Source organism: Typopeltis vanoorti, chromosome 15, assembly GCF_054136105.1.
Source record: "Typopeltis vanoorti isolate ZY-2024b chromosome 15, IOZ_Tvanoo_1.0, whole genome shotgun sequence".
NCBI lineage: Eukaryota > Metazoa > Arthropoda > Arachnida > Uropygi > Thelyphonidae > Typopeltis > Typopeltis vanoorti.
This window is the reverse complement of record NC_143563.1, coordinates 70135465-70154542: the sequence shown is the minus strand read 5'-3', so window position 1 is coordinate 70154542 and position 19078 is coordinate 70135465. Positions and strand designations below refer to the sequence as shown.

At 36.1% G+C, this 19078-nt stretch overlaps 1 protein-coding gene and 1 non-coding gene across 3 annotated transcripts in view; one reads left to right on the top strand and one right to left on the bottom strand.

Annotated features, from left to right (window-relative positions):
• Positions 1–19078, bottom strand: part of LOC150098861 (cysteine sulfinic acid decarboxylase-like) — a 131686-nt gene that overhangs the window by 14387 nt on the left and 98221 nt on the right. For both annotated transcript variants that reach the window (XM_090405470.1, XM_090405472.1), the window contains 2 exons: positions 18731–18785; positions 16730–16819 (listed from right to left, as the gene is read on the bottom strand). In XM_090405470.1, coding sequence (XP_090261596.1) covers positions 16730–16819; positions 18731–18785 — 145 coding nt within the window. The remainder of the gene's footprint in view (positions 1–16729; positions 16820–18730; positions 18786–19078) is intronic.
• TRNAM-CAU (transfer RNA methionine (anticodon CAU)) lies at positions 14480–14551 on the top strand. Its single transcript has one exon. It is a non-coding gene; the product is annotated as a tRNA-Met (tRNA).

Here is a 19078-nt window from a genome sequence, read left to right as displayed (position 1 = left end):
AGGAAACGCAAAGCGTGACTGAAACTCTCTATTGCATCAGTGATGAGTACAGGCTACCTCCGTCACCTTGGAATTTTCCTTTTCCCTCATTCCCCCCCCCTACCTCCCGAAAATATCAGTGCATGTAAACGTACGAAAACCGATTGATGACAACCCCCCAGTGATTTCAAAATGGCATTTGTGTGACTCTATAGGATTGACAAACATAAAAACGTCAAGATGGTTTTGTGCGTTTTTATTTTTTATAGAGTAAATATTTCGTCAGTCCCATGATTTGTGCCAACAAGCATGAAGAGTTTTTACTGCCATAAGTGTACTGTGTTTGTGGATAACTCGCGACATCGCTACAGCAGTATTGCTATCTACAAAAAAAAAAAAAAAAAAAAAAAAAAAAAATTGTAACCGGAAATCCCTAGATGGTTTTCCGGTAACATATAGTCTGTGGAGAGAATGAAAACACCTGCAGCTGAGCATATATAATACCTAACGGTAAAAATGATGTAATTGTACACGATATACAATATCAATAAAGTGTCTTGTGCTATTTTTTTTTTTATTATATTAACTATTTTTCTACTTTAAATATCTTGAGCCTATGAAAATGTCGTTTTGTAGATTTTGAATAGTTAAAAGAAATCGAATATAAGTTTATTATTTGTTAAAGACGAAAAGACTGCTTTATTTTTTATAAAACGGAAATTCAAACACAAACTGATTCGAAATGCAAATGATATAATGGCTAGAATAAGAAATACAGTACACAATAAAATAAGACTCATATAAATACGACTGGAACATTACTTTTGTGGAGCACAAAAGCAAATTTAGAGAACGATCCGAAATCGGAGAAAAGAATACATAAATATACTATTTATAAATAGATGACAACAGAAAAATGATTTCACCAAATTATATGAAGGTGCAGAAGAAATAAAAATACCAGGAATAATAAAGAAACTACAGGATAAATTGAAATGAAATGCGGTTTAATTGAATGAATATTCTAAAAACTGAAGCAGGAAATCAGCTGGACCTGATCAAATTTATAACGAAATGATGACATGCATGGGAGTAAAGAAATCACTGCACACACATGAAAAACTTAAATTTGAATAGTCATAATAATAATCCGATGTACTAACAACCTCGTGAGCCCATGATCTGCTCAGATTGGCTTTTATAACCATAACTTTAGGATAAAGCATTTAATCTTATGCCTAATTGTGTATTCTTGCATGTAAAATGCGTGTGTGTGTGTGTGTGTGTGTGTACGGAACCCTCTGGAGCAGAAATATTACGATACCAATATTCAAAAAGGTAAGAAAATCTGAACTGAAATTATCGACAAATAAATTGACTGTGTATTACTTAAAATACGTATAAAAATCAGAATCACGATTTATTTATTTATTCATATGGGATTTTTCCCTTCTCACCCGTCCCTTTGTGTATGTGTGTGTGTGGGGGGGGGGGTTGAGCCATCCTAATGAGGGATTAGATACATTATATATATATATATTTTGACTGTAACTCCGTATGTGGTCAGTTTTGCCTGCTCTGAGAGACGAAAAACCCGAGTTTCCGGGTGAAAAAAGTCCTGTACTTCCGTACGAGACCGGCTAACTCACCTCTAGTCGAAAGAGACCACATAAAGGTTCCTCACGACATGGACGGGAATCGAACTCAGATCTTTCCGACCAAAGGGCTTCTTAATCATGACAAACAGAGTACAAGAAACCAATATTTATGTGATTCATTGACTAGAAAAGGGTTTTCATAGATATTTTTGAAAGCACTAGCATCAAGAAGTATACTACTACAAATGTTTGAAATGATTACACGCACACATACACGAACATGTAATAAAATATCACAATAAAATATTCCGAAAATACCTGTAAAGAAAGAGATATGGCAATTCTTTAAGTTCTTCTTTATTTAACTAATTATGGATGGAACAATAACAGAATTTAAGCAACAAAAATTAAGCGGAATAAAAAAGAGAGAGAGAGAGAGAGAGAAAGAGAGAGCAGTTTAAACTTGATTGTAGGTGCAGATGATACAATGCTACTTGCAGGAAATGAAGACGACCTCCAAAAGCAATTACTGACATTCCAACTTTACTATTTGGTGACAAATGTGCAGTAATTTTAAATATAGAAAAGTCAACAGAGAAAACCAAAACAACGGTAACGCCAGCCAATAAAAAAAAAAGTAAATTGGAGTTGGAGTTATATCAGAATAAGTGATGGAATTAATTTAAATATTTAGAAATAAAGGTGAAAATATAACACAGACAGAGGTACCAAAAGTAATATTTTTTAATTTAAACCCTACGGATGTTAAAATTCGAAAATATGGAAACAGCGAACAAAAGAAAAAAAAAAGTAAGAATCAGAAATCAGTAGTTCAGCCAATATTAACATTCGCATGTGTCGAAACAGAATTTTAATGTTATTAAAGTTTTTATATGAAACCGTAGTTGAGTCCATAAATCAATTATAATGAATAATAAAGCCAGATGGCCATTTCAGGTTATGTGGGTCCTCCTCGGCAGGGCAAAAATTTCAAGATAGCTTATTGCCCCGTGTCGAAAGTAGGTTCAGCATAACTTACAATCTTGTTATGCTGAACAACTTACAATGTGAGTGTCTTGAAGGGGGAGGGAGAAATCTTGGAACAGGTTGGTAGGTGGTGAGCTTATCTCAGATAACCAGGTAGGCAGGTGGTGGCTCAGCGTTCCTACAAGTGCAATGGTTTTGGGTACACCGGTCTGGCAAATCGTTAGTAGGGGTATATGTAAGTTCGGTTCACTTAAACCTTGGTATTATCCAGGTCTACCTACTCACTGATGAGACCTCAATAAAGGTCGAAACGGTCTGGGTAGTGACCTCTCCTCATAATGTAAAACAGTAATACATCTCCTAGGAGCTGCGTTTTACATTATGAGAAAATATTAAGGATAGTGATGGAGCTTTTATTATTATTATTATTATTATTCCGGGCAACTCCGAGGAGTCGACAGACTCATCGAGGGAGGCCCTAACATTATGTCAAGAACAACTATTCGACATTCACACAGTATCTATCATACCTCGCCTTGAACTCATTCACGGTCGTAGCACCCACAACAGACTCTGGCAGCTTATTCCACTCATTCACCACTCTCCAAGTAAAAAACCTAGCTCTAACATCCCTGCTAACCACATTCTTGCCCAGCTTCCATGTTGCCCCTATTTCTCCCACCACCAGTCCTATTCTCAAAAATATCTTCTGGATTAATCTTACAGAAACCCTTCAGTAATTTGAATGTCTCAATCATATCACCCCTTTTCCGCCTATCGACCAATTTTTGCAACCCACAAATCTTCAACCTGTTCTCATAAGGTTCATTCCACAGACCTGCTATCATCTTGGTCACTCGTCTCTGGATCCTCTCCACTTCCTCTCCATGAAGAAGAAACCCTGGAGCCCCTATCTGGGCACAGTAGTCTAGATGGGGTCTTATCAAGGCCCGATACAGAGGAACAATAACTTGCTTGTCTCTGCTTGTTAAAGTATTTTTCAGAAGACAAGTGATTTGATGAGCTGATTTAGCCACTTTTGCAATGTGCCCCCCTAAACTTCAATTCCCTATCCACCAACACTCCCAAATCCCTGGTCTCATCAATCTCCTGGAGTACGGTTCCACCAATGTAGTATACTGCTGCTAATCTTTTCACCCCAAAATGCATAACCTTACACTTTGCCACATTAAATTGACATCCATTTTCCGTAGCCCAGTCCTCCAAACTATCCAAACCTCCACCTTTGCTCCGAGTTGCCCTAGTGTTGTACCACCCAGGTGTTACGCTTGGACTCGCCGATAGTTCTTCGGCATAAAACTCTTAGATTTCGATCTCCGAGTTTCGTATCCGGCTTTAAAATAATGAGAGATTTATTATCCCCTTAACTTAATTTTAAATACATTATTATTATTGTTATTATTCTGTGCCGTAATTAGTTAAAGATTAGTCAAGTATAACGTTACGAAACCACTTTACAATTATAAATGTCTATATTAACAAGAAAGGCAGCAGCGATATGTTTAGTCCTAATATATACGCTATGATAATATAGATCGTGTGACGAAGATAGTAAGAATGATCCAGAATAATAGAGTTGATAAAAGTATACAGGGATGAACAACAGATGTATAAGAAGTTTGTTTCCATGAGGAAAAGGAAGAAAATAAAGACAAAGCTAGGACAAAGCCAAACGGTTACCATCACAGCATCGCAGATGATTACACTGAAGTAGTGTTCCTTTGAGTGAAAGGACGCGTGGATCTTTCTAATCCAATGATTTTTTTATTTATTGACGATTCGAAAAGTAAATAAAGGAGGTAATGATACCGACACCAAATTGACTAGCAATAGCAAATTGTGAAGTGTCCAAAGAATAGAGATGCAATTGTCGATGTGTCCCACTGGGCTCTGGAAAGTAGGAGTTAGCATTCTTTTGAAATGGAGAAGGAAGGAAATGATACAAAGATTAAAGGAAAAAAAAAATAGTGAAGAAGAGGTGGAATGCTAGGAGGGGGGAAAAGAGAAGGGCGGTTGAAGTGAGACCGAAGTTTTACAGGAGGTTGTAGAAGATAAGGAAAGCTTCGTGATAAAGAAGCTTTCCTTATCTTCACATACATACATACTTCCAAGATAAAAATAGACAATGGACTGGAAATAATAGAGGAAAAAAAAAAAACGATAAAAGTATGCAGGATGAAGTCAAGGATCAGATTCGAGAAAAGATATCATAGGAATTCAGAGTCGATATAAGTTGTAATTGAATGCAGTATTTAATAACTTAGTAAAGTGGCGTCGCATACTAAACCGGAAGCATCGTTTAAGGAAGTTTCTCAAGTAAAGTGGCTACAGAGAGAGAGAGAGAGAGAGAGAGTAGCAGGCTGGACTGGTCTGCCAAAGTGTACTTGTGAGATAAGAGTGTGAAATCGCAGTAGAAGCCGGGAAAATAACATTTTTTGATTAGCACTCAGCGATTGATACTCTAATATAAAGTTCGGCTGGTTGTGTTATTTTCATTGTGTGTGTGTGTGTGTGTGTCGCCCTTCCACAGTTATGGACAGAGATGACAATTTTAATGTTATATTATGGTTTAATTTATGTAAAATTACAAACGATTCTATCCATTTTATTGCAAATTCATATGTGATAGTCTAGTTAACTTAACCTTAACATATCCTATAATAAAATGCAAACGTACGGACCCTCATCCCCCCCCCCCTCCGACACACACCCGCAATTCCTATCAGGAATTGCGTCTTTTCGATTATTCGAGAGTGTTGACGACTTCTCACAATTTAAGCCGCCTTCATTTTCATCAAAATACGCAATATTTTAGTTACTGGAACTTGATAGTGAAAACAAATCTTGTATTCGATTTCTGCGCGAATCGAGTCTGTGTTGTATGAAATATATTTTCAATATTAGTTGACGTTTTTATTCTAACTTCAACCTCCTTTATATACATATATGTCTGTGTCTGCGTGAACAAAATAATAATAGGATTTTGTTCATATTCAGGAATATTTCAAATATTAATGATTGCCTAAATAATACGGTCACATGACATCACTATAATTCCTAATTAGGGGAAAAAAAAAAGATCTACATATGTAGTCCGAATTCTTCGAGTAGAATCGAAATTCTGTTTCGTTCATTAAAATTTTTGGAACTACATTTAAATCTGTTCTTTGATGTTTCATATGTATGGACAAGCGACATTTATCAAACGGATAAGCGAAATGTTTCATCGCTATTAATACTATTATTATTAAATCTTGGGAGGACCCTCAACTCCACTACACACACACACACACACACACAACGTCATCTACCGCTTACCACCGCTAATAACATTTTTGCCCGTAAATTGCGTATGTTCTCTTGGCCGATTTGCCAGTGTGCGGGATGAAAAACCTTGCTACCTCCGTATGATATCGGCTAAATTACCTTCTTAAAAAAAATAAGATAGTGAGGGAACAATAACCAGTGCGCGCGCGCGCGCACGCACGCACACACACACACACACACACACACACACACACACACACACACACACACACACACACACACACACACACACACACACACACACACACACACACACACACACACACACACACGTGCACTTTGGAAAGGGGCCATGTTAATCCTGATGATAAAAGAAAATTAAAATCATATTCCGGACTGATTTCGGTCAAGGCTAATGGTGCTACCCCTTCTTGCGTACAGTATTGTTCACTATTATCATTCATTTCACATGTATACTTTACGACACTGACGAAACGGTCTCCAGGTCATGCGTCACATGCATATTAAATACATCGTCCTCATCCATATCACGTTTACCAGCAGTTAAGATATTTCGGTTCATCCGCATATTGTAAAGAAATTGCAATACTAATTTGTTTAATTCCTGCTAGAGGGCGCTGTTATACGCGTAGTCAGACGATAGAGAAAGACAGCGATAAGGACATACAGCATTACCTGGTAGACGATTCAAACACTGATAAAAACAAACTGTGAAACCACCACTCGCAACACTATAAAACAAATGAAAAATGTTTACATGTACTTACTCAACGAATACCAATCAGATAAATACACTGCTAAAAAAATTACTCGTCGTAAAAACCGTTCCCTCACTACTTTCAGAGAAAATAGTGATGGAACGGTTTTTACGACGGATAAGTTAAGATACCCAAAACAGGCTGATTTCTGATAAACACCTAGAACAATGCTGTACGCAAACACACCACAGTAGCTCCCTTATCTAAATTTATTGCGCTCATACTAAAACCATTGTTAAAGTAATCAAAATTTACGATACAAAATACATAAAGCAAACTTTCACATCTCTCAATGATATTCTTTCTTCTTCAGTGCTTCATTGTTGTTTGTTTGTCATGTGGGGTTCTCACAATTTTGCCCATCCGCCCCACCTCTTAGAACCGGTTGAGGATGTGCTCTCCAGTGAGGCGCTTATAAGTATGTATTTTTGACTGTAGATCCGTGTGTGTTCACGGAGCCGGTTTGCCTGTTCTGAGGGACGAAAACCCCGAGTTGCCAGGAGAAAAACCTTCTACCACTGTATGAGACCGGCGAACTCACCTTTAGTGGAATGAGACGAGAGAATCTTTGTGAGATTAAAAAAAAAAAAAAAAAAAAAAAAAAAAAAAAAAAAAATAATAATAATAATAATAATAATAATAATATATATATATATATACAAATTAGGTGGATATTGAATCCAACATTATTTCAAAGCCGAATATATAGCAACTCTAAGAGTTTCGTGCCGAATATAGAAACTATAAAAGTTTCGGCAGATCCAAGCGTAAGCAACCTTTCAGGAGGGGCAACTCGTGGAGCAAATTCTGATCAACTTCCTTAGTATTCTTCATAATGCAAAGCACATCTCCTTGCGGGCATGAATGATGCTGCTATGCATTATGGGAAGGCGTCACTACCCAGACCGGTTTCGACCTTTGTTGAGGTCTCGTCAGTGGGAGCCAGACCCAGATGTAAAATAAAATACCCAAGTTGAAGTGATGCAGAGGTCATTCTTTCCCCCATACGAGTTGCCAGAAGATGTCACATCTTAAAAGGTACCAAGAATTACTGAAATAAAGAGCCAAAAGGCTTCACTTCGGCGATGCAAAATTATACAAATTAATTGTATTTTTGTCGTATTTGCATCGCCGAAGTGAAGCCTCTTGGCTCGTTATTTCAGTATATATATATATATATATATATATAAAAGAAAAAACACTAAACATTGAGGGTTAAAACACTATGAACAACATAGACAATCTTTATACATAATTAGCATGAAAAAGTTGTAGTTATATTTGAAGCTGTTCTTTCGTTTGTTGCATTGTTGGGAGAGTCCGCGCTTGCAGCATCACGTGAATGCCAGTACATGATTACAGCTGAATGACTATCTGGGAGGTTGTAGCTCAAGTTATTATTTAGATGAACAGGGTTGAAGATGATTTCTCTCGATTCCACGATTTTTCTCTCTAGTTCATCATTGCAACGGAAGATGTTAGTAGATTTTTCGCAGCAGACTTTGTGACTTTGGCTTTCATCATTAGGATTAGCCGAGAAAAGGATATGACTCGATAATGCACTGGCTCGCTGTCTCTTGTAAGTAATGTCCCTCATGTGTTCTTCCATACGCAATTCCACAGATTTGTCTGTCTGCCCAAAATAAGGAATATCACAATCACACAATATTTTATATACACCAGGGTATTTGAGTTGATGATGACAAGGTTTTGGGTGGCTAATTAAGGAACGGATCTTTGGAAGTGGAGTGAACAAGGTTCTGATATTGGATTTTTTTAGAACTTTTGCTAATTTATGTGAAACAGTACTTATGTAAGGAATAGATATATTGCCTTTGAATCTATTTGTTTCTTCTGAGTGATGTCTAGGAGGATTAAGAAGGAATTTGTCAATGATTTTCTTTGAATATCCATTAACTTCGAAAGAAGTTTTCAGATGGTTTATTTCTGTAAGAAGTTCATTTGGCTCATCCAGAAGAGAACGGGCTCTATATCCCAAGGTGGAAATTATTCCAAGCTTATGAGGAGGGAAATGATGGGACTGACTGTGCAGATATCTGTTGGTACGTGTGGGCTTTCTATATATCGATATTTTTAGTTTACCAGAAGAGCGAGTCAGTTTGACATCAAGAAAAGGCAAGGACTTATCCGTTTCAAGCTTGGCAGTAAACTTAATACTTTGATGTCGGCTATTGAGATGTTCGAGGAAAATCATAAGGAATTCATGTCCATGGCTCCAAACAATGAAGACGTCATCCACATAACGTTTCCAAACTTTAGGTGTTAAAATAAAGGAAGAGATAGCCTTGGTTTCAAAATCTTCTAAGTAAATATTTGCGAGAACAGGAGATAAAGGATTATCCATAGCCAATCCATGATTTTGTTTGTATATATTATCTTGAAATTTGAAGTAACCGGACCTGATGCAATGTGTAAGCAAGGCTAACATTTTTTTGGATAACTTGTCCTTGATTAATGTTAGGACTTCATCTGTTGGGACATTAGTGAACAAAGAAGTCATGTCCAAGCTAGCCGTGATGTCATTTTCATCAACTGTAATATCCTTGATGTATGTAACAAATCCTGTAGTGTTCTTGATAAAGGATGGTGACTTTCCTGAAAAACGTTTGAGGTATTTGGCAAGATATTTTGAAAGATTGTATGTAGGAGAATCGATACCTTCTACAATTGGGCGTAAAGGGGTGTTCTCTTTATGGATTTTGGAACACCATATATGCGAGGAATTAAAGGATGGAGAGAACGTAGAGATAAACGAACGTTTCGGGATAATTCAGTTGTTGTTTTTAATAAGTTGTTTGTACCATTTTGAAGTTCACGAGTTGGATCTCTCTCAAGTATTGAGTAGGTATCATTATGTAGTAATTCAATCATTTTATTCTGGTAATCTTCAGCGTTCAGGATGAACGTTGCATTGCCTTTATCTGCAGGGAGGATGATTATATCTCTGTTGTTTTTTAAACTTTTAATAGCTTTGCGTTCAGTTGAAGTAATGTTGTCTGCAGGTGGTTTTGCGTTATTGATAATAAAGATTGATTCAATACGTAGAAGGTTTGCATCTTGTGGAGGGAGAAAAGAAGCAGCTTTTTCTATTTTTGTAAGTAGTGTCTCCTTTGGTATTAATTTTGGGGAAGGAATAAAGTTTAGACCCTTTACTAAGGATGCTTTGTTCTACATCTGAAAGTATATAGGAGGATTTGTTGATAACGACTTTGTCAATAAAACTATGTATGTTAACCGCGAGTCAATGATCATTCTGTCACACACACACACATATATATATATATTACAAAATTTACTAAAACATGGAACCACAATAACTCAGACCGACATGCTACTATGCCGTAATGTATAGTATATAAGTTTAACTGTCAGTCAGGATGAAAAACCTGTTATATTGGTTCCACCATTCGTTCTATTATGCATTACTTAATTGAATACTATCGAGATTGTAATATTCCTATACCTAACTCTCCACTTTCTACCATAAAGAAAAAACACCAACAAAAAAACATACCAGAAAGAACAAAAATTCTACTACCGATTGTATTGCATGCAATACAATCTAAACATACCCCTGAAATCGCAAAGGTTCTCATAATCGATTTCCAGGAAAATGAATCCAAACGGCGTCGTTCTGAATTGCTAGCAATAAGAACCATCCAGCATGCCATAAACACAAGAAGGCCCTATTTACTGTCCATCTCATGGCAATTAAACAAAATAAATTATCCCCCAGTATTCTCAAACTAGTCTAATTTCCGAATACTCTCGAACCAACCAAACTCCTTAACACGCTTTACAGAAAACTATGCGACTGGCTCACAGTTAGTTTTCGGCTTTTCTCATCTGATGACGTTTTAGCGAAACAGCCAGCACCCGTCATATTTGTTGCTACTGCTGGCGCTCAATGTGTATAACAAGTGTCTATTCTCAATTCTTTTAAATCCAAAATTTGGATAATTCATCTTTTCGGTGTTATTTATTATTATTTTTTCTATGTCACCGATTTTATTGGAATATATTTTCTACACCCAGTTGTCGGTATCTTGTGCAAACCACTTTCAACTGCATACCGTCTCGGCTCTAATCAAATCTTTTTTCAAGTTTTCACCATCTTTACCTTCAAGACTTTTATACAGGTACGTACCTTAATATCCTTATATTGAAACCCTATTAAATTTAACTTTCAAGCCTAGTCGTTACAAAGGGTCTGCTCCATCGCCATAAATTTTATAAACATTTCGTTTCTGATCTGTTTTAGGCAGTTCGAAGTCTATCTGTGCACGTATTAAAAAGGTTTTAGCTGTGCGTAAACATATAACAGAATCGTTCTTATAGGTCTGGTTTTGATCCAGTTCGATATCTGAGAAACTGTTAAACCAGGTTCGGTATCAACTGACACTTGAAATAAGAGTTAGAGAGAGAGAGAGAGAGAGAAGAGTACTTTTTTATTATCATTCTTAGCAGAGATTTATGTTACCGTTATGAGAATATTAGCCATTGAATTTACTTCAATGAGGACCACAATACACTCTTCAATAGAATTTATAAGGACTCTCCAATTATGAAAATATTAATATCTATATTGTTAGCGAGCCTCCGTAGGCTCGCTAACAATATAGAGCCTTTGGTTGGAAAGACCAGTTGTCGAATTGCGTCTATGACCGGAAGCATCTTTATCAGGGATTTTCAATTAAAAGTGAGTTAGTCCATCTTATACGGTATACAGAGTTTTTTTCTCCCACAAACTTGAATTTTTCGACCGTCAAATCGGCTCCATGAACACACACACAAAAAATACTTATGAGCAAGGAAGGCAATGGGACACCACCTTATTCTATTATTATTATTATTATTTAATAGCATCGCTATCCAACTATCACCGAGTCATAGAAGTTTGCGATAACCATCCATATTTTCTGAAAATACTAGATTAAATTTATTTTGTGAAGAAAAAAAAATTAGTCGAATCGATTCTTGAAAAAAAAAAAAAAAAAAAAACTTTTAACTGACGGCAATTACACAAAATTTGTATATAAAAAAATGTTTTCTTTAATTTGAATATTTTTCGTGGCTATTATTCCTATAATCAGCTTCTCATCGATTTTTTTTCTCCCAAATATTTCTGATTCTTCAAAAACAACATTTGTCGTTTATTTAAAGTTCTGGATTCTAGCTTGGCAATTAATTGCAATCTCTGAAGGTGCCATTTTAAAAATAATATTGCGGGGAGAAGAATTTTGATACTTAGTCGATGAACTTGTTCAATTGACTATCACAGAGCTTTGTATTTTAATGACAAATGTCTGTTCACTACATAGTCACACAACTAACCGTCTCCTCAACTACTTACATTTCCTAATACACACACCACCACCACCAACGCCATCTACCGCCCATCACCACTATCAACAGTATTTTTTTTTTTTTGTCTGTATATTGCGTGTGTGCTGAAGGCCGATTTGTCTGTAAGCGGGATGAAAAATCCCAGTTTCAGGAAGAAAGAAACCCTGTTACCTCCGTATGAGATCGGCTAATTCATCTTCAAATGAAAAAAGACCATATAAAATTAATTTATTATACACTAAATAATTCTCGGCTTTAGATGTGTGGCCGCAGAAAATTGCTTTAATCATCTACTTAACCCTTCTTCTCTATTTAAGGACATACTTCCCACCCCTTCCAAAATAATTACCCCAGTATAAGCATGTGATCTCTCTCTCTCTCTCTCTCTCTCTATTTCCTCTGTGTGTGTGTGTGGGGGGGGACTTTTTACTAACAATCTTGCCCTGTTTTACGCGCTTTTTCATATCACACCAACTTCTACTACTATAGATTTTTCAGATCACATCAATAATGGATGTGCAGTGGCGTAGCTAGGATGGGGGGGGGGGGTCCGCCCCGGGCGGCACTTTGAACCTTTTTGAACTTTTGCAGTTAATTCTAAAATACAATCTCGAGAACTCATTTCCAAATATTGTAATACTACTGCGAATTATCCTCACAATTGCTGTACTTGTTGCTAGTTGTGAGAGGAGTTTTTCCAAATAAAATTGATTAAGAATTACCTACATTACTATGAAATAGACTTCGCCAATGTCATCGACGATTTTGCTAACAGAAAAGCAAGAAAAATGACATTTTAGAATGTTGAAATTAAAGTTTTACTTCAAAAATAAATATAGGGTTTTAATTTATTTCCCTATACGTCGTTTGGACTTTTTGTAGTATTTTTGGTGTGTATGGAGAGGGGGGCGGCGGCAAACCCAGGGATCGCCCCGGGAAGCAAAAGCTCTAACTACACCACTGTGGATGTGACATATCCCCGAAATTTTATCCGATTGATCATTATTAAAAGGTAAACTTTCAAAATGGTCTGCATTTTTAAAGCTGTCTATCTCGCGAAAACTAAGTTCCTTATTGAGTCAAGTCTGAATCAACTGATCACGCAATATTGCACGTTATGCCGGCTGTGATAATACGGATAATACACTTTCGCAAAATTTCTCTTCTCAGAAATAAGCAGAATGGCTTTTGGTTTCATTAAAGCAATGGTTACGCTGATAGAGAGAGAGAGAGAGAGTGAGAGAGAAACGATTTTGTTAACTGTTCACGTCAATGTTAACACCTGAGCATGAAAATAAATAAAATCAAAGAAATAAATTAATTGAAATTATGAATATTTGTTTCGGGAATGAAAAATCCTTACGAATCAAACATCTGAATTTGATTCCATGAAGTAAAAAAAAAAAGTTTAAAAATTACTACTTCATAATAGTAAGAATGTTTGCCAGGATTTATTTTTATCTTTATTTATTTTTATGAAACAGTAGTTTTAATTTCTTAAATAATTACTGAAATTCTTTACGGAGGTTATATTTTAATAATAATAACAATAATATAAATGGTCTATTTTCAAGATATAATATCAATGCGGTATCGGTTTATATTGTTTGAATTTTATGCTATGAGAAAATAATAATAGGTCTTCTAAGTCTTTTGCTTTTGTTTGTTTGTAAAATATAAAAATTTTCATTTGACTAAATAAAATGTTTTTTACTATCTGATAATATATTCCAAAAAACTTCATTTATTGTTTATACGCTGTGACTCAAGTAAACTTGGCACGTTACAAAGTTAGCTATTTTATAGCTCTGATTTATGCAGTAAAAAGTGCGTCAAATGAAAACTGCAAAGTCGTCCGTGCCAACTTTTGATTTTTAAAATAGTGATTTTTACATTAATACGCAGCTGTTTGAAGTGAGACTGTGTTTATTACTTATGCCAAAAGATGGCAGCACGAACTAAGTACAGTATACCGAAGTACATCCTCCCTCCCCCACCCACACAGAGAGATTCGTTCTCGCATGTATGAAATTGTATCTGCTGAGTAATGACACTATCAGGAAGAGAGGAAATAGGGTGTTAGTCCTGCCCCTAGGAATAAAGAGAGATGTATTAACGGCATGAATTGAAAAGAGGTCAAGTGCCGTTTTCTCTAATCGGCAAAGCATTCGGGACGACCTTCTAGATTGCCTTGAGAGTACTGTATTACAAGTGTATTGACCTTGTTTCTATCTATCCAATGAAACCGCAGTAGATGGCAATAGCAAATCGCTGCAAAGAAGTCACTGTACTCAAAAAGTTGCGTTACAGCCCGGATGTTAGCACAAATTTGATTTCGATTTTTTTCATTTTTCATAAACATCGTTTTCACCCCCCCCCTGAGAAAACGTCTCAAAACATTTCACCTGTTCAGTGAATAATTCTAGTATTTTAATCTATATTTATCTGAATATAACAGTGATAGTAAAACACACTGCCTGTAGCAGAGTGGCGCAGTGGAAGCGTGCTGGGCCCATAACCCAGAGGTCCGTGGATCGAAACCACGCTCTGCTAACAATTTTTTTTTTATTGTTATTTGTTGATTAGGCCAGAGCAATTATTGAGTTAGTTAGAAAAACATACTTTGATTCGTTGAACGATGAATAGTCACAATGAGTGTGTTGTACTGAAATCTTCGCATGATAGGTCGCGTTACGAATAGTCCAAAAGAACACAGTTTGTGTGCTATGACCTCGGATTTTTTTATTTAATATCTGATTCGCACACGAAAGGTCACAAGACCAATAGAATAGAACAGTGTTTCTCAAACTTAAGATATCCGCGTATCCCTTCTTAAATTTTCATTATTACCAAGTACCCCTTAATTAAGTAATTAAAAAATAAATTCATTAATTAATTTAAAATAAATAAATAAATTAATTAAAACAATAATTAATTCAACTTAATAAATTAATTTAAAATATTAATTAAAATTAAACATCTATTTTATTTGAATTGATATGTTCATGTAAACAAAAAAATATGATTTATTTTTAAATTTTGGTTCTCTAGAGATGTCAGACGACACACTCATCAATTTCATTTGATGCAGTATCAACGTTTTCTTGTTGCTTACAGCTACTTGTATTTGCAAGATTGCTCTCTTTTGGGGGTTTTATAAATCCAATCTTTAACCAATGATCCATACGTAAGAATTTGAAAGCTAAAAAAAAATACTGTATTTACTCGAATATAACTCTAACTTTTTTCCCCAAATTAAAGCTAAAAAATCGTGTTGCGAGATACGTGCGGGAATTTTCGGAAACTAAAGTTTTCAGAGAAAAACTGAAAATGGTGCGACTTACCAAGAAGCTCGTACTCTCTATCACTACTTTAGGCATCGAGAACAGTTTCCTTGTACGTCAGAGTCATCTACCCAAATAGCGTCATCTTTTCCATTATTTCAGTAATTTACAAGACTTGAGATACTTAGAGCAGCGAAGAACTGCATATGATTGGTGCGGTATTAACAAAAGATCGCGCCAACCAAAGACAAATTAGCATTTCAACAGTTGAGTTGAAATGCTAATTCCCTTCAACCGAATTCCATAATATCTGAAGCACATTCATTATATATTTCTTAGTTTTAACACGTTAACGACGGGGGGGGGTGTCAAGCAAAACCATATGTTCCACCGGCAACATATGGTTTTGCTTGATCTATACAGCAGTTTCTGTTGGAGAGGGGATGTGATTCATTAGTTAGTGTTTTATCCCGGTTGTCTCTAATTGCACTGTTTGTTGAAAAATATAATGACTCCTCTAATTATGCATAGCCGAAAATTGCCACGTATCCCCTAACGACCATTCGCGTACCCCCGGGGGGGGTACGCGTACCACACTTTGAGAAACACTGGAATAGAAGAAAGAAGGAATATGTTCACGGTTTGCTTGAACAGTTCAGGGTTGTAATCTTCGGGGAGGGCAGAGTGGGGAGACTGTTCCAAAGGATAGAAGTACAAGATGGGATGAAAGAGAAGGCAGTTAGGTGAGTTTCAAGATAGATCTGTAAAGAAACATTATAAAAAAATATTCGCAACCATCTGCCTGGGAAAGGAGTGTCCTGGGTTCGATTCCCGTCGCCGACGTGAGGAGCTTAAGGATTTTCCTCAGCCATAGGCCAAGTTAGCCGGTCTTGGGCGTAGACTGCAGGGTTTTTCTCTGTAAGCAGGCAAACTGACCCCCGTGAACACACACGCAGCTACAGCCATAGAATATACCGGGAGGCATAGGGCTAGTCATCTTATCCTCAGGACGGGTACGACTTATAAGGGCTTAAGATTTTATCTATAACAGACCAGTAAGCCTAACACGTAGAAGGGAGAAGAATATATATAATAAATAAATTAATTAACAGCCTGTTTTTCTTCTACCCACTGGAGGGCGAAGTGCCTCTCCCATTGCAAGAGGTTTGGGGTTCTACTACTCCCATGGTGATCCAGTCCAAATTGGGAGAAGACAGTCACAAACATCAATGCCTACGCGGGATTCGAACCCGCAGCCTCTTGGCTGGAGAGCGGATACGCTAACCATTTGGCCAACCAGGCCGGCATATTCATTTTGACCGCATTCGCTAACGTCTTATATACACACCAAAGACTGAATATCGTAGTGATCATCTCGGGGATATATTATCCCGGTTTGAAACTCTACCGCTGTAATTATTAATAATTCTATTAATAATGAACATACCTTTGCCACTTTTTTCCAGAACTCGGCATTTTCCTCCTGGCCTCTTAAACTGGGTGGGATGTACCAGAAACAAACATTGACGCATTCAAACTGAAACATACAAAAATAGAAGGTATTATTGAATAAAATCAAGTAAATATGGCAGCAGCTATACAATATTATTAATTCTACATTAATAGAATCGCTACTGATTTTTTTAGAAAAAAAACTATAATTAATTTTTTTTATAATTTATATTTTAAACTACAAATATGAAATACTGTATTTTTCGGACCATAAGACGCACCTTTTTACATAGAAAAATCGACTTAAAATTGCGGTGCGTCTTATGGTCTGAAGGTTACATTAAAATACGAATCTTTACACTGTACCGAAGCTGTTAGTGAAGTTCAATTACTGGCGCAATATGTTAATAAAATTAGTAAGTAAGCCACTGAAGGCAGGTTCAAAAGTAGATTCAAAAGGCACCAAATCAATAGTGATCAAAACAACAGGTCACGAAAAAACTCACTTCACTGTAGTTTTAGCTTGTTGCGCGGACGGAACAAAACTATCCCCCATGTTAATCTTCAAGAGAAAAACGTTACCGAGAGATGAAATTCCTCGTGGCATTATTATCCACGTTCAAGATAAAGGCCGGATGGACGAAACAGGAATGAAATTATGGATACAAAAGATATGGGCAAAACGTCCTTTAAAAAGCCCGCGATGTTAAGTGTGGGATCAATTCAGAGCGCATAAAACAGAATCAACAAAGAAGCTTCTAAAAGAAATGAATAGAGAATTAGCTGTCATTCCTGGAGGCCTTACAAGTCAATTACAACCCTTGGATGGATCTATTAATAAGCCATTCAAAAATTTCATGCGGGAAGAGTGGAACAAATGGATGGCAAAGCCAAATCACGATGTTACAGCAACAGGACGTATGAAACGGCCAACAATTTCAGAAGTATGTACCTGGGTGAAAAATTCATGGGAAGCTGTGAAAGAAGAGACGATTATAAAGTCATTTAAGAAATGCGGGATAAGTAATGCGATGGATGGTACCGTAGATGACGCACTTTTTGAAGGGAGTGACAACAATAGCTCAGACGAAAGTAATACGAACGGTGACATTACGAGACGAGTGATAGTAGTGAAGATGAACTGAATATTGCTAATACAAATGATTGTAACAATAAATAAAAATGAAGTAAGAATTTGTAAATATCTTTATATAATAAAATATTTTTTCTAAAAATCGTCTCATAAATTTGGGGTGCGTCTTATCGCCCGAAAAATACGGTAAATAATTATTTTTTGAATGAATAGCTTGTACTTATTCTGTGTTTAATTAGTTTGCAATGAAATTGAATTAACAGAAAAAAAAATCACTGAACGAATGAGTACCCAGGAAATTTAAGGTGGAGGCTAATGGAGTATGCACGATTTTCTCCATTGCACGCAACCTAAGCATCACTGATAGCTAGATTTTCGGGATATTGAACAGCTTACAGGGGATGAAAGCAATCACTACACTAACGGGATTCCAAATGTTTATCTTTATTTGGAAGTACCTATATGAACAGCCCAAGATCTCATTCTGAGAGATCTTGGGCTGTTCATATTGAGATCTCGAACTGAATATCATTTTGACCGCATTCGCTAAATGAATACAATCTGCTTAGTTCTCTCGGACTACGGTATTTCCTGGAAGACTAATGCATACAACTAGTAAACAAATAATACTTAAACTGGTAATTAGCACAATAGTAATTTCAATCAACGTCTTGTAATCACATGATCTATATTGTTCCTAAGAAATATGCTTAAGCTTTATAAAAGAAGGAAAAAAACAGTTTTTTTTTGGTAAATCTTCCAAATGTTTATGTAATTAACATACACATCCCAAATATCCTACAATTATCACTATATTTGCTAGTCCCGTTTATCTGAGTTTAATCTGACGAACTCAGCTTAGCTAATATATTTTAAACCTTTAAGTTCAAAAGTACTTCTTACCTCTGGAAGCACTAGGCGAAATCCCTCTGTTTCTTTTAGTTTCTTTATAAGGTATCTGTGAAAGAAAAAAACAAAAGTCGTTTCAAGCCACTGCAGTATTTTAATGTTTACGCAAATATTTTTTGTAGCATGAAAAACCTTACCAAGAGTATGTTATGTATTTTAGCAATTCCTTACTTTTTTTTTTTTTCAATTTTTCTACGCGTAGTACTATTCCTATTTTGCATAGGGTGTCAACTTGTCCGAATAGTCAATTTTTATATAACGTCAATGTTTTCCTTCATTAATTAATCAATAATTTATTAATTGGATACATTACTGTTTTTTTTTTTCTTTCGAACACTTACG